At 45.5% G+C, this 13,970-nt stretch overlaps 1 protein-coding gene across 1 annotated transcript in view; it reads right to left on the bottom strand.

Annotated features, from left to right (window-relative positions):
* Positions 1–5,861: 5,861 nt before the first annotated feature.
* SLC2A12 (solute carrier family 2 member 12) overlaps positions 5,862–13,970 on the bottom strand; it is a gene marked incomplete at its 5' end in the record, with an annotated part of 33,882 nt that continues 25,773 nt past the window's right edge. The window contains 3 exons of the mRNA XM_082305605.1: positions 5,862–6,119; positions 8,544–8,676; positions 10,856–10,978. Of these exons, the coding sequence (XP_082161731.1) occupies positions 6,023–6,119; positions 8,544–8,676; positions 10,856–10,978 (353 nt within the window). The 3' untranslated portion in view covers positions 5,862–6,022. The remainder of the gene's footprint in view (positions 6,120–8,543; positions 8,677–10,855; positions 10,979–13,970) is intronic.

The following is a 13,970-nucleotide window of genomic DNA, read 5'->3' as shown; positions in this document are numbered from 1 at the left end:
CATAGTGACTTCATGCAGAAATTAGGGAAAGGAAGGAATAAATAGGGAAATGCTCAACCAAACCCTTCAGAACAAAAAGAAAGAAGCAACAATTTGCCACAAGCCTTAAGTGATATATTCATATAAGCCCTTTTAAGCTCAGTGTAGGTAGGAAAGAGAGGACTTATAACCATGAAGTTACTAAGTTGAGTTCAACAGTCACAGAATTCATGATAAAGAGCAATATGTAAGCTCTCCAGTTTGTATAGGAGATGATGTGGACCTCAGCACTCCTGACACTGATGAGGATTTTGTGAAAAGTCACAGAGAGCAATGGACAAACCACCATTAGGGAACACTAGTGTATTATTATTACAATTTTAAAAAGAAAAAGCAGAAGGTATTTGAACAATGAACAAAATTGTAATGGTTTTTCCAGGAACAAAGTGCAGTCCTAAACTGATGAATGAGGATTTGGCCGTTATAACTACAATAGCTGTCTGAGATTAGGCTCGCCTCTTTTTCTTTTGGATCAAATTACAAAGCACTTGAGTGCTACCAGTGAAATTCTGGAGCTTTTATCAAGCATATGCGTCTCCTAAATTTATCTGTGGAGAAAGAAGAACGTTTTGCTTTTTTGTTAGCACTGTCACGTAGTATGAAATCTGCCTGTTGGAACAAAAATGAAAGGTAATTATAAGCTGCCATGTATTAAAATGGGAACTGTTTCTTTTGCAGTGCCGCTTGGATCCATGCTAGCAGTCTGAGGCCTTCATAATAATCCATAAGGGACCCAAAAAGCACACTACTAAACTTGCAGGGTAGCATTGAGAAAGGGAATAACAGCAAATGAAAGACCCCTTGAAATGTGTGCTTACCTATCCTTCCAGCTCCCAGGGAGCCTCAAACTGTTTGTGACAAACACGCTTGAAAACCTCTGATGATGAAGGGCGTTTGGCAGCGTACGCTTACGCTCAGGGATATCGCTCTCTTTCCCATCGCGGCTCTAAATGAGTAGGTCCCCGCCTCCGTCTGGAAGAAGCCTTGCTGCTGCTGCTGCTTATTTCTACATGGGTGCGCATACACGCACACGCCTTCCCCACCATCACGCGTTGGCCTTTCTTGCCTTTGCCGCGTTGTGGTGCCTCCGCCCAGGCCCTCGCTATCCAGTCCTGCCGTCGTGACGTGGACCCTCGGCCAGACGGCACGCCCCTGCGCGCTAGCCCTCATCTCCGGGTGTGAGGAGCCGTGCTTTGGGTTAAACTTAACCTGCCGATCGATCAGCCCTTCCTCAACGGCCGTGTTTTCTAGAGCCCTGTTCAGCAGTCCTTGGATTCTCCAGGTGGATCCCATGCAAAACTCCGCACAGTGCTCAGCGGCGGCACTAGCAGCACCATGAAAAGTTTATTTCGTGTTCCTTAGAGAGAAGGGTTGGTTCTATTTATACAACCTACTAAGGCTCCTTTTTGCAGTAGAACGATAACTCTGACTCATTGCTAGCTTGTGAGTTGTCATAGCCACTAGATCTTTTCCTGCAGTTTCTAGCTCCATTTCATCATTCTCTGACTTGCAATTAGCGTTACCAGAGAAATTGGCGCTTAGGCTTTCAGATTTGTATCCTGCTTTTTTCAGACCCTTCTCACAGATTTGCGAAGTTCTGAATTCCAGTGCAGTCTCTCCCAGTTTAGTATTGCCTGCAAATTTAATAAGCATATTCTCTTCTGTAATCCAGTCCATTAATGAAGATACTGAATAATTTTAGATCTGGGACAAATTTTTTTGTGGAGTGCTTCAGAGACCCAGGGATGTGATTTGTAAGACGTGTCCCTTTTTTCCCTTGTATTTTCATAGTTGATGAGGTTGTGACTGCCAGTTCTGTGTCATCAGACGCGCAGGCTTTGTTATAAAAGAGTACAATTAGGGCTACATCCATAGGGCTATATAGGGCTAAGTCTGTAGGACTACAATTAAGTCTACAGCTATAACGATTTAAAAAGACCTTGCCTACGGCGTCATCACCTTTTGGAGGTATCTGAAGCTATTAGGGTCTCTGCAGTTAAACCAGTGTTGGAACTATGCCTTCTTCAGAAAGATGGTATTTTTACTTACTTGTTCCTGCACTAAATAGCTGTGCATGGGGAAAGTTTAAAAGAGCTCGTAATGAACCCAAAACCTGTAAGGTGGGGAGGTAATTTCTATGGTATTTTCTAACTTAAATTTATTTTTGTAAGAACACTCACAAAATGTATTACACAGAGGTTTATTTGGGAAGCTGCAATGCTGAGAGAGATTTTGCAGAAGCCCCTTTCACTAAATGTGATGTAATAGAAATGGTAAGGCGATACGGGCTTGGATTGCATGTGCAAAGGTCTGCTGTCTAGTGGCAACTATCAGAAAACAGTACCAACCAGGGCAAATGGGGATGCTATTGGAAAAGCGGGTAAGCCAGTACCTGGTAACGTCACAGATCAGGAAATGGATGAATTTCCTGCAATATAGTCTTACTAAAAATACATTCTATTACTTGATTTAATCTCAGGTACTTGTTAGTATAAGAAGGATGTTGATAAACTAACAGCATATGTGGGAGACTACCCAGAGTCACCTTAATGTTTCTTGTTCTGAAGCTGATTTAGTAGAATGCATGATACTGATAACCGTCCTCTAGCCTAAACATGAAGCAGGTGGAGAGATTTCAGTAGACATCAATGCTAAAAAAATGAGGAGGGTACTAACATGCAGAAACCTGGAAAATGGTGCATTCAGACTGGTTTTTGATGATCATTTTACCAGTGTTCAGAATTGATAGTGGAATTTGTAGGTTTTATAAGAAGAAAGTATCACTCTTGGTCTAAGACAAAAGCTTCACAGTATTAGCAGGTCCAGCCTGCAGCCCTTTGCTGGCACTTGAGATCTGTTCTCCTAGATCTTTTGCTTTTCTTCAACAAATGCTTGCCAGGCTTCCAGGCTTGACACATACTCATTAGGCAACACATGGCACCAACCATGTATCCCATGTTTTATTATTCTTTCCATTTCAGTAATAGAACAAATTTGTCTAGCAAGAAGGCATTGATATTTTTCAAAACTATTCTTTGCTTGAGCATACTATGGTTAAAAAAAAATGAAATTCAGGCTGTGTATCACAATGTGAGCTGATTCCAAAAGTGCAAAAATCAGGATGCTGAACTGAGCATTTGAAATGAAAAAACCAACAACAACAACAAAAACAACAACAAAAAAACCAAACCCCACCAAATCCTGTGGGTTTTGGCCACGTTCTGGTTCTTGAATTCCTCACACCTCCAAGTTAAGTGTGAAAATTTAAGGTAAAAAATTCAACCTTCTATGCATGAAACATCTACGCTTAAAAACTTCAGCTGCCCCATTTCCCCCACTGCCAGAGTCGATCTCTGACTTCACCTCTCCTTGCATTTTGTGTGCCCTCCTCATCCATGGCTTCTCTCCCACTGCCCCAAATCCAGCTCTCCAGCTCTCCCCATTTTACACTGCTATTAAACGTTTATGTGGCTGAGCTCTAATGCATTTTGCATCCTTTTTCTGACTATTTGTAAAAGTTACAGGAATACTCTTACCTTTGCCAATTCCTGCTGCTGCAGCGTGGAGTAAACTGTTACTGCTGAGGTCAGGGGAGCACAAGGAGGCTCCTTGCTGTGGGCTCTCTCCCACGCAGGGGCAAAGGGACCTCTTCTCCTCGCCTCTTGTGGTCGATATTGGAACCGTAGACCTCAAACAAAATTCTAAGCAGTTCTTCAATTTTTATTGGAAAATTCAAATAGAAACCAAAGTTTTCCATGTCTGTGGAAAAGGTGGAAGCACCTGAAATCCAGGGTGGAATTTTAGCTTGGGATGGGAACCTGCTGATTCCCCATAGGGAATGAGAGCAAAAGGCTTTCGAGCTTACTGCTTCTGATGGGGCCTTTGGTCCTAAGTCTCAGGTGCACAGCCCCACTGTCTTTCCATCTGTCCTGGGTGTGCTTGGCCTCTTGTTGCTTACAGACTATGTCAAAAGGGCTCACATCGACCCTTATGAGAAGATTTTACTTAATGTTTGGTATGTTGTGTATGCCAAAAACTGCATCTTGCTCAGCCTTATGCACACTATCATAAGCATCCCTGAAAGCAGCCCGGTCTTACAGCTCCCATGAGGTTATTGTGAGAACCGCTGGCTCTAGGATCAGGACAGAAAAAATAAGGCAGCCATAAGCTGACCAGTTAGCCAGTGGCTTAGCAATTCAGTTTCGCTTGCTTTAGATGACACGGGATCTGCATACTGAAAAATCCTGCATTGTGGTAACTGCTTACCTGACCTTGGTACCAGAAGTCCAACAGGGTTGTGATGTTGGTTCCCTTAAAGCTTACGATGCAGGGAGGTTGTGGTACAGATTTGGCCAGTAGGTTCCCATCCTGAGGTAGCTAAATTTCCAATGACTTCTGGCAAATCATGTCCTTGGCTTCAATAGTTTCTTTTCAGGTTTTGAACCCATGCTCACTGTCTGAATAGACGTGCTCCTATAAATTTACGATGTCAGTATCTACAGGTGTGACCATGTGAGAATCTGATGAGAACTGATCTGCTCTGCTCAGAGGTAAAACTTTGCCTCGATCAGTAAGTTACTGTTCCTTCAGTGCAGGACACAGTCAGGTGGTTTTAATGCTATGAGACAGCAAATAAAGCGGGATCATGTGCTTGGGCATGAAGTAGTTTCTGCACTCCAGCTGACAGTGTCAGTCTTGCTTCCTTAATCAAATGCTGGACGAAATGCTGCTGTGTGGCTGCTGAGGCAGCCAGCAGGCTTTTAAAGCATGCTTTTTTCTTTAAACAAAGAGCCATTTATTTAACCGCTAATAAATATTTATCTACTGATCATTCTAACAAAATCTATTAACCTTCTATAAAAAAAAGACTTATGTTCCTTTATGGGAGCCATATAGATAACCCTTTGTAGAGGCTTGGTGAGTTCTTCAGGATACACTTGCTAAGCAACAATTTGACGCAATTTATGATTTGCAGTGATTATGGTTTCTGAACTCCCTTTGTGCTGCCCTGTACCACACAATTCTCGCTTTCTGAACCCAGAAGTCAAAGTCTAGTGTGCCCTGTGTTGAGAAATAAAACGATTTTGGCATCAACTCTGCTACCTCCAGCTTCCAACTTTCCTGGGACTGGGAAGCCAAAGAAATCTTATCTCCTCTTCCGTAAAGCCATCCTCAATCTAGAGTAATTGATTATGCAAATGTCCCCCCATTAAACAATTTGGCTATGTTTTCTGAGGAGGATTTCCCAGCTCACTGAATCCTGGCCCTCCCAGGGAACTGTATGTAACGTTCCTCTTAGAAGCTGAGCTTGCTCTGTGCTAATTAAGTTCTGATAAACAGGAGCCTTTTCAAGTCTTGTTAAGTTGAAGCCTAAATTACTTTGTAAACAGTTCATACCCACTTGTTCTGCACTAACATCATCCTTTACGCTCCATAGTTGTCCATTTTTGCTCCGCAGCGTTGTCTTCCCTGATGTACTGACAGTGTTGTTAACCCTTTTCAGCCCCTTTTTTGCTAGGCTAAACAGACCTGTCTCTGGTGGGCTCCTCCTGTGAGACTCTTCCTTCTCCTTGGCACCCCAGCCGTTCTTTGCACCCCTTCCAGGCTGAACTCTTGTTGAACACGGATAACTAGAATTGTGCACAATATTCCCATTTCCATTCACCTCCTCTAGAATTGTGCACAATATTCCCATTTCCATTCACCTCCTGTGTGTAAGAGGTGAGTAACCTCAGGGGAGGCGAGGCATGGTGGTTTGAAACAGACGGAGCCTAGATATCCAGTCAGTTACAAACTACAACAACCTTTAATGTTGGCTGTAAACTGCCACTGAAAGAAGCTCTACTAAGAAACGAAAGAGAGAATATCTTGTGTATAATAAAGATACCACGTGCCCCATCAGAGTGTGAGCATCGCTGAACTTTTTTTTTTTTTTTTTTTTAAATCAGTCTTTTGGTGAAGGCTGCTTTGATTGCCCCGGGTCTTAGTAGAGCTGCCCGTTCTCTCTCTTGGCAAGTTCCAACGGCACCAGTTTCTCTCTGCGCTGGCTCACCCAGCACAACGGGGTCCTCACGTATTTCCTGGAGAAGCAAAAAAAAAAAAACAAACACCACCCCGCAGAGGTTTGCCCCGGAGTACGGCCGCCGGAGCGGCCCCCCGCTGCCCGCGCCTGCGGGCCGGGGCCCGGCGTGCGGCAGGGCAGCTCCGCGCCCGGAGGCGGCGGCCCCGCGGAGGCGCCGGCGGCCATCCCCCGCCTGCCCGCGCGGGGGCGGCACCGCCGCACGCGCCTCCCGCGGCGGCCGCCGCCGGCTCCGGCTGCGGGGGCTCCGTGTCCTCCTGCACCGGGGAGCGGGGAGAGGGCGGGGGGGGGGGGGCGGCAGCGCGGGCGGGGCCGGCGGCGCCGGTTCCTCAGGCCAGGGAGCGGCCGTCGCTGCGAGGGAGCGCGGGGGCGGCGGGCGCGGGGCTGGCTGCGGGGTGCTGCGCTGGGGCAATCATGGCATTGCTTAGGGCGGAAAAGACCTTGAAGACCATCAGGTCCCACCGTTAGCCGAGCGCTGCCACGTTCACCACTAAACCATGTCCCTAAGCACCACATGTACCTGTCTTTAAATACTGCCAGGGATGGGGACTCAACCACTTCCCTGGGCAGCCTGTTCCAGTGCCCGAGTACCCTTTCGGTGAAGAAATTTTTCCTAATGTCCAATCTAAACCTCCCCCAGCTCAACTTGAGGCCATTTCCTCTTGTTCTGTCCCTTGCTACTTGGCAGAAGAGACCGACCCCCACCTCGCTACAGCCTCCTTTCAGGCAGTTGTAGAGAGCAATAAGGTCTCCCCTCAGCCTCCTCTTCTCCAGGCTAAACCACCCCAGCTCCCTCAGCCGCTCCTCATAAGACTTGTGCTCTAGACCCTTCACCAGTTTCGTTGCCCTTCTCTGGACACGCTCCAGCACCTCGACGTCCTTCTTGTAGTGAGGGGCCCAAAACTGCACACAGTACTCGAGGTGAGGCCTCACCAGTGCCAAGTACAGGGGCACTGTCACCTCCCTGGTCCTGCTGGCCACACTATTCCTGATTTAAAATAATTGCTCTTTCCTAGCCCATAAACGAACTCCTTCAAGCCTGGCTGAGTTGCAGGGTACCCTTTAGAAAAAAGATTCTCTGGTAATTTAAGAAAACCCAAATACAGGATGACCCATCACACTAGGCTGTTCACACGTTAATTACTTCCACTGTCAAAAAGTATGTATCTTATTTTCAGTTTGAATATTTCTACCTGTGCCTTCAAGCCTCTTTCCCTGGGTGTCATTCCTCTTGCCGGCAGGCAGCAGCCTGCTGGCAGGCTGTCAGCAGGGAGTGAGTGAAGGAGTCTGCATTGCCCCGCCGAGCCTGGGTGTGTGGATGAACCGGGAGATGCTGCCTCGCCTGCAGCAGCATGCCACCAGCTGGGGTGAGGCCTGACCCTCACCCCAAGCCATCAGCTCTGCAAAAATTTTGTCCACTAAATTGTTTCCCCTATCATTTCTCTACCCTTTTATTCATTATGCTGATAACTTCTGAGATGAGTCCAAAAAAGCAAGTAGCTGCTGTAGAGCAGCTCTCTGAACAGATCAGGAGAGTGCTGCATTTTAAAAACCAGGGCTGCTTAGTTTTTTCTGTAATTTTTTATGGCCAAAAACAACTGAAAGGAACGGGGGCAGTAGCAAACTGACAGTAAAAATTGCCAGTTAATTTATGGTCAATGACACCTGCGTTTGGAGATTGTAAGTAAACAGCATGTGTATCAGCAGACCGTTTAATTCTGTTCTCCAAATTGATGTGCTACTTTTGTTGAACGTCTGTAATTCCAAGGGCCACTCTACTTCTGAGGGATGAGAAAAGACAGGTGGAGTCAAAAGACACAAAATCAGTCAGAATGGGTCATATTAAAGGAGCAGGTACATGGCATTCACATCACCAACACTCTCTCCCTCTCATGGCTCTTCTACCCTTTTTATGTGGTCAGGTGGGGACACAAAACTCATGATGGAAGAACCTTTTTTGTGTAGGAGCTCATAGAGTCTACAGAGCCACAGGACTCGGGAAATGCACAAAAAATGCCCATCTAGAGGAGCTATCAAAACTCACATGGAGCCTTGAAGTTTTTGAGATAGGGCCTCTCTCCTTCCCTTTTTCTGTGTGCAAGCCAAGACACACAGCCCTAAATGTGAGAACACAGTTATCCTCCTTCTCCGGGAACACCAGTCAGCAGAAGTGCTGGGGAGCCAGGTCTGGCCGCCGGCGTTGCTCACAGGGGTGCTGGAAACCACCACCCCTTTAGGGCCAGCCCTTCAGCACCAACAACATGTTTGCTTGGCCACTGAGATCAACATGTACAAGCTTAAGCCTTGAGAGAATCTGATTTTTTTCCAGAAAAAAACAACACAGTTTCCTTTTTTTCAGCATGCAGCATTAAAAGGCTTTGTCCCTCTGGCACCCGGGGGATGCGGTCACACGCTCCATACTTACTGTTTAGCTAGCTCCATGGATATTTGCTCCAAAGAGCATCCTTTCGTCTCTGGTATAAACACAATAACAAAAGCCAGGGATGCTAGGCTCATTATTGTGTAAATGAAGCAGACCCAGGACAAGCCAATGAGCTCTACAAAGGAAGAAAATATGTCTTTTTAAATTTTTAAATATTACAATTTTTTTCTGTTATCATATTTTTATAGGATACATCCCTAATGCACAGGAGATGTTAGAAAGAAGCTAGGCTGTTATTCTTAGCTCACTTGTTTGTGCCTGGCCATAATTTGAAAAAGGAGAGTGGTTTTGCTTTTTCTAATACTCCTTCTGAAAGAAAATTCATAAGCCCATATTGACCCATTTAGCATGAACTTATCGATTTACTTTGCTTGCAGTCACTCTGGATGAAAACTGAGTAGCCGTCGTTGCTAGTTTGTGCAAAGGTACTGGGGGGTCACAAGCACCTTGAATTTCTACCCGTGTCTGGTTTTGCTGCGCGAATGCGTGGAGCAAAACCAAGCATTTTTTCACACTGCTGCAGTTATCTCCAGCTAATCCTTCCCGCCTGTAAGTTCCCAGCATTTCCCCTGCAAGTCATGGGTCCTGCGCCAGAAAGCAATCCAAGGGTGACCTCCTAATGGGGCCAGCCAAGAGCTAGTGGTTTTCCGAGCCGACAGTCCAGGGGCAGGTAGGTCCTCAGGATGAGGGATGCGCTCTGCAGCCCCTGGAAAGTAAAGCATATACAAACCCAACAGGCTGCTGCAGCCCCCTTAGCCTTTTTCCCTGCTAAAACTAAGACAGACAGTTGAGACGTTTGTCAGTTGTGTCAAGAGTTAAAAATGGCAGCTGAAGCTGCTAATCCAGCCACTATCTTTTGCATCAGATACCTAACTGCAGGTGCTGCTAGCCACTGTGGCCTCCACATGTATTCATTTGAAGACAATTTCCAATTCTGCCTTTCTGCCGTAACTAGGAACATGTATTTGCTTGTAGTTACATTTTCATAAATCCAGATTAGACCCAGCTAAGCCCGTAGAGTTATTGTGGCTTTGCATTCATGGAAACGGAGACCAGAATAACGGCTAGGTGCGTATTAACAAGTAATGCTGCACAATAGGAGGGAGACTTCAGGTGAAACAGTTGGTGCTGAGGACCCGAGGTCTGCACTATCTGGTTTTGGTGACATTTCCTTAGGAATAGCTCTAGCTTGGTCCAAGAACTGAGCAAGTGTTGGCAGCTGGAGTGTATTCACTGTGGATTTTATGGTTTGGTTTTGTACAAAAGCTTGTGCAGTTCAGGACTGCCCTGTGATGCAAACCACAGTGCAGTGAGTGGAGGCAACTGGATGATTTGCTTCTGAAGAGGACCCTTGGTCTAACTGAAGTGCTACGGTGGACACAATGAGTTTGGCCTGGCATATTTTTCCTAGTTTTCATCAAGATAGTACTCAGGGTTTTTTCTCTCTCTTTTCTTTTTTAAGAAAAGAAAACACCAATGTGAAACACACTCATTTTCAAATCCATCTCAAAAAGCATCTAACAGGATGAAAATGACCTCAACTTTTTGTGGGTTGATTGCCTGCCTCCGGTGGAGAGTAATGTAGAGTTAAAGGAAGTGTGGAATTTCTCTTCTCTTATATATTGTGATTTTCAGCACATATTTTCCTCAGAATAAGACTGAAAACTAAAATTTGAAAAACTTCTTATGAAATAAAATTAGAAAAAAATATTGGCCAATCAATGAAGTTCAACATCAGCATTTAACCTTTCCCCTTGTTTGTCATCACATTATAAGTTACTATATGGTAGTCTACTTTCTGTCATTAAAACATGAAACATTTTTACCTTACAAAGACACCTTTTTCTAAAGGAAATTTTCTTGAAGGCAGGACATTCCTGTGAAAAGGAATGATTTCAATGGGATTGTCTTCAAAAATGTTTGATCAGAAAAGCCGTGGTCTGATCTAGAGCAGAACTTCCATTGACTTCAGAAGATGCAGGACTAAATCCTAAATATTATGTATTTTCAACCTACTAAGGCAATGGTGTTTTTAAGAGCTGGGGTTCACAACCTATGGAGTTGATGTGCAAGGTGCTCTGATAGGCAGCACCGTGAGGCTGTAATTACTAGCACAAACTTCGAAAGCTGCGATGGAAACGGTGAAGTTACGCTCACAAACAGCACCTAAACAGAGATCTGAATTTGGCTCCTGGGGCATCATGGCTGCAATTTTAGCTGTGTTGTTTGTATAGGAAAGATTCATTTTGTCCACTAGGAGAATATCGACTTGGAAGGACAGAAAGAAATCTTACCAGTTACAGTCAAAAATGTCAAGGAGATGAGGAGATTTATACCCCAGTTCATGCTAGATGTCAAAGCCATGGCTCGTCCTCTGATCCCACCAGGAAAAATTTCACTCAGGACCAGCCAGGACACTGAAATAGAAGGGGAAAAAAAAAAAAAAAAAGATGTTGTCTTCGAGACGATGGCTTTCCTTGCTGTAAATTTAGATAGCCTGTGAATTCAGGTGAGGCCACCTGAAAGAAGAAGGTGATTTTCAGGGACGTTAGGTTTGTGTGGGCCCAAGCCCCAGCGGACCACCCATGCTCTGCCAGCAGCGTGGGCAGCAGTCAGCATCACCCCAGGGCATCATCCCTGCCCGGCGCCCTGCGAGCCAGCGGCGGGTGGCACTGGCGCCCAGCACCAGCGCACACGGAACCGGGCAAGTGAGCTCTGACTGCACATCTGTGTATGAAAGGGAGCTCTGACTAAATAAGTCTCAAGTGGTGTAACGCTAATGGAACTGGGGCAGCAAACCAAAGTAATCTTCAGCCTTGGAACAGCACTGTGTGTTTATGCCACCTTATAAATCGACCTGCCACACTGAAGCAGGTTTGCTATTCCAGCTCTCCGTTCCATATAAATGAGATTGCTGAGGTATAAATGAAGAGAGAGGGCCTGATTTTTGGCTCCTTCATATCACACCACACCACACGTGATCTAAATGCTAGTGTTGCTAGCCCACAAAAACAAATTCAGACATGAAGAGCTGACTGTGTAACCACCTTGACCGCAAGGGCAAAAAAAAATAGAAAAAAAAAGACACCATATTTCTGCACCATTCCTGGTTATTAGAAAACAAAATAAAACAAAAACCAAACCAAACTAAAAAAACCCTCTACCCTCCTTTTGTTCATGAGCAAGATGCATTAGCAAGAGGTTGCTGTGTGGAGAGGTTGTGGGTTAGCAGATGACCAGCACAAGAGCAGAGAGGTTCACATAGATGAACTGTGTCTTCAGACCCGTGGACATGGCCATTATAAATTGCTCGTCTGTGATGTTGTTTCTGCAAAATGACAGATGGGAGTTTCCACAGGATACTTGCACTGGGCAGTCTTAAAGTTATATTTTAAAAATAGGCTCCTGTACGTGCAAGTGTGTGTCACGATGCAATATTCCTTTGGATTCTTATAGGATTCCTGTGTGACAGTACTGGTAAAGGTAGAAAAGAAAAAAGTCCTGTGGAAGGAGACTGGAAAGGACCAACTGAAAGGGGAAAAAAAAACCCTTGGCCTCGAGTCAACAGAGCAGATTCGAGTGAACTCTAGATTTCTTTGTACCACAGATTTGAATTCAATAAAGTTTTCTGGAGCTGGGTCAGATTTTTTTTTTTTAAAGGCAAAATACAAAGAGCTTCATTCCCACAGTGGGAGTGACCTGGCAGAGTGGTGATTTTATTCCAGAGAATCAAGACCATACTGCGTAATGGCCTAACACTGTTACGCATAGTTAAGTGGCACACAGTCATAACACAGCCACCGCGTTTAACAGCAACTGTAGAGAGGGTTTTTTTTCTTTTTTTTCTGACTTGGATCACAGCAAAGTTTAATACAGTTGCTACTGACAAGACAAATGTTGCTGTAAAGAAATGCCCTGGGCATGTTCTGTGGGGTGTCTACACAGAAGTGGGGAGCAAAGAAGAAGAGAACTGGCTTCTCAGGCCGGAGTTTTTCCCTGTCAGGCCAGCTAGCCCTGCGCCTGAGCAAAACCAGGCCCTGGCAATGCATGAGGATCTCACAATTGTATTTTGCCCCTCCTCAGCATCAGGCCTCTTGAAACCAGTATTGTTAGTCACAGACAATACAACATGTCACGACAGGGAGTGCTAGCCAAAAAGCAAAAGCCGCAAGTAAGAGACATGCAAAGGAGCCCTTCTGAGCTGTGCGTGCACAGCCCGTGGAGTTCGTCTCCATAGGATGGCCTGGCAGCCAGCAGCCAAGCTCAGTGGGAAAAATGGTTATTCACCAAGACTGGCAAGGGAGATATTCATAGTCACATTAGACAGGGTTAAAATAAAATTTGAAAGAATTCAAACTCGCTTTCTGCTGGGCATAAACCAACCTTCAGGAATAAACTTTTTCTGTGGGTACTTTGGTGTGTATTTTCTTCTTCTAGAATCTTTTTCCCTTCAAGCAACTTGCAGTGGCTGCTCAGAGAGGCACCGAGCGAGGAGGATCAAGTCCCATGCACTGACAGGGCAGCCCTGCCGGGCTGGGCGAGCCCCGAGCTAGATGAGCTTCAGCAGCGTTATGGGCACTGGGGATGGGCTCATGCCACAGCTGAAATGTGTAGCACTGCGGCAGCTCCAATACCATGCATTTTTCCAAGGACAGGCTGGTCCTTTCAGGCTAACTACAATTTGTCTGGAGGTTTGAAACATATTGTTTTCCTGTTAAGAAATCAAAATAGTTGAGGATCTGCATCAGCCGCAATAGTGGTTAGCAGCTTTTATTTCAACCGGTTATTTAGTTCAGGCGGATCCCGCCGACACATCAGATCTGTTCTTCATGTCTGCTAATGGTAGCTACTTCCTCTGGCATGGCCCTGACCTCTGCTTAGCTGGCGAGGAGTGGATAGGCTTATTCCCCGCAGAGAAAGAGCAGTTGTAGAAATCTGACACTTATTACAGTCTGTTTATCCCTTTCCCCCAGCTGAGGCAGTGATAACGATCGATTCTTTGCTTTTAGCACCTCTCTGGGATTGTTTTTACTATTTGTACCTTTGCCAAAAAGCAGCAGCTGCTGTAGGTATGGCGGGGATGTGGCTTTCTCTTGGGGAGCCAGTAACTAGGTTCGGGCTCCCATTCATAGTGACTGCTGCTACCTTGTGCGGTGTGCAGGCAGCGCTGCAGAAATTAAACCTGCACGCTCCCAAAGTCGCTGCAAAGTCAGCTGTGTGCTCTGTCTTCACCAGCCTAAGCAGTGGCATTTTACAGGAGAAATCAGCCTAGCCTTGAAAAGACGGTCCAAATAACGCCCCCGCCACCTCTCCATCTGCTGTGTAATCTAACATTATTTCAAAAGGATGTTGTGATAGTAACCACATTGCACACACTCAATAGTTTTTAGTGTTTTCTCCAGCCACCCT

The sequence above is a fragment of the Platalea leucorodia genome, assembly GCF_965183815.1.
Source record: "Platalea leucorodia genome assembly, chromosome: 3".
Classification (NCBI taxonomy): domain Eukaryota; kingdom Metazoa; phylum Chordata; class Aves; order Pelecaniformes; family Threskiornithidae; genus Platalea; species Platalea leucorodia.
Note: the sequence above shows the minus strand (reverse complement) of the source record. Positions and strands in the feature narration are given on the sequence as shown.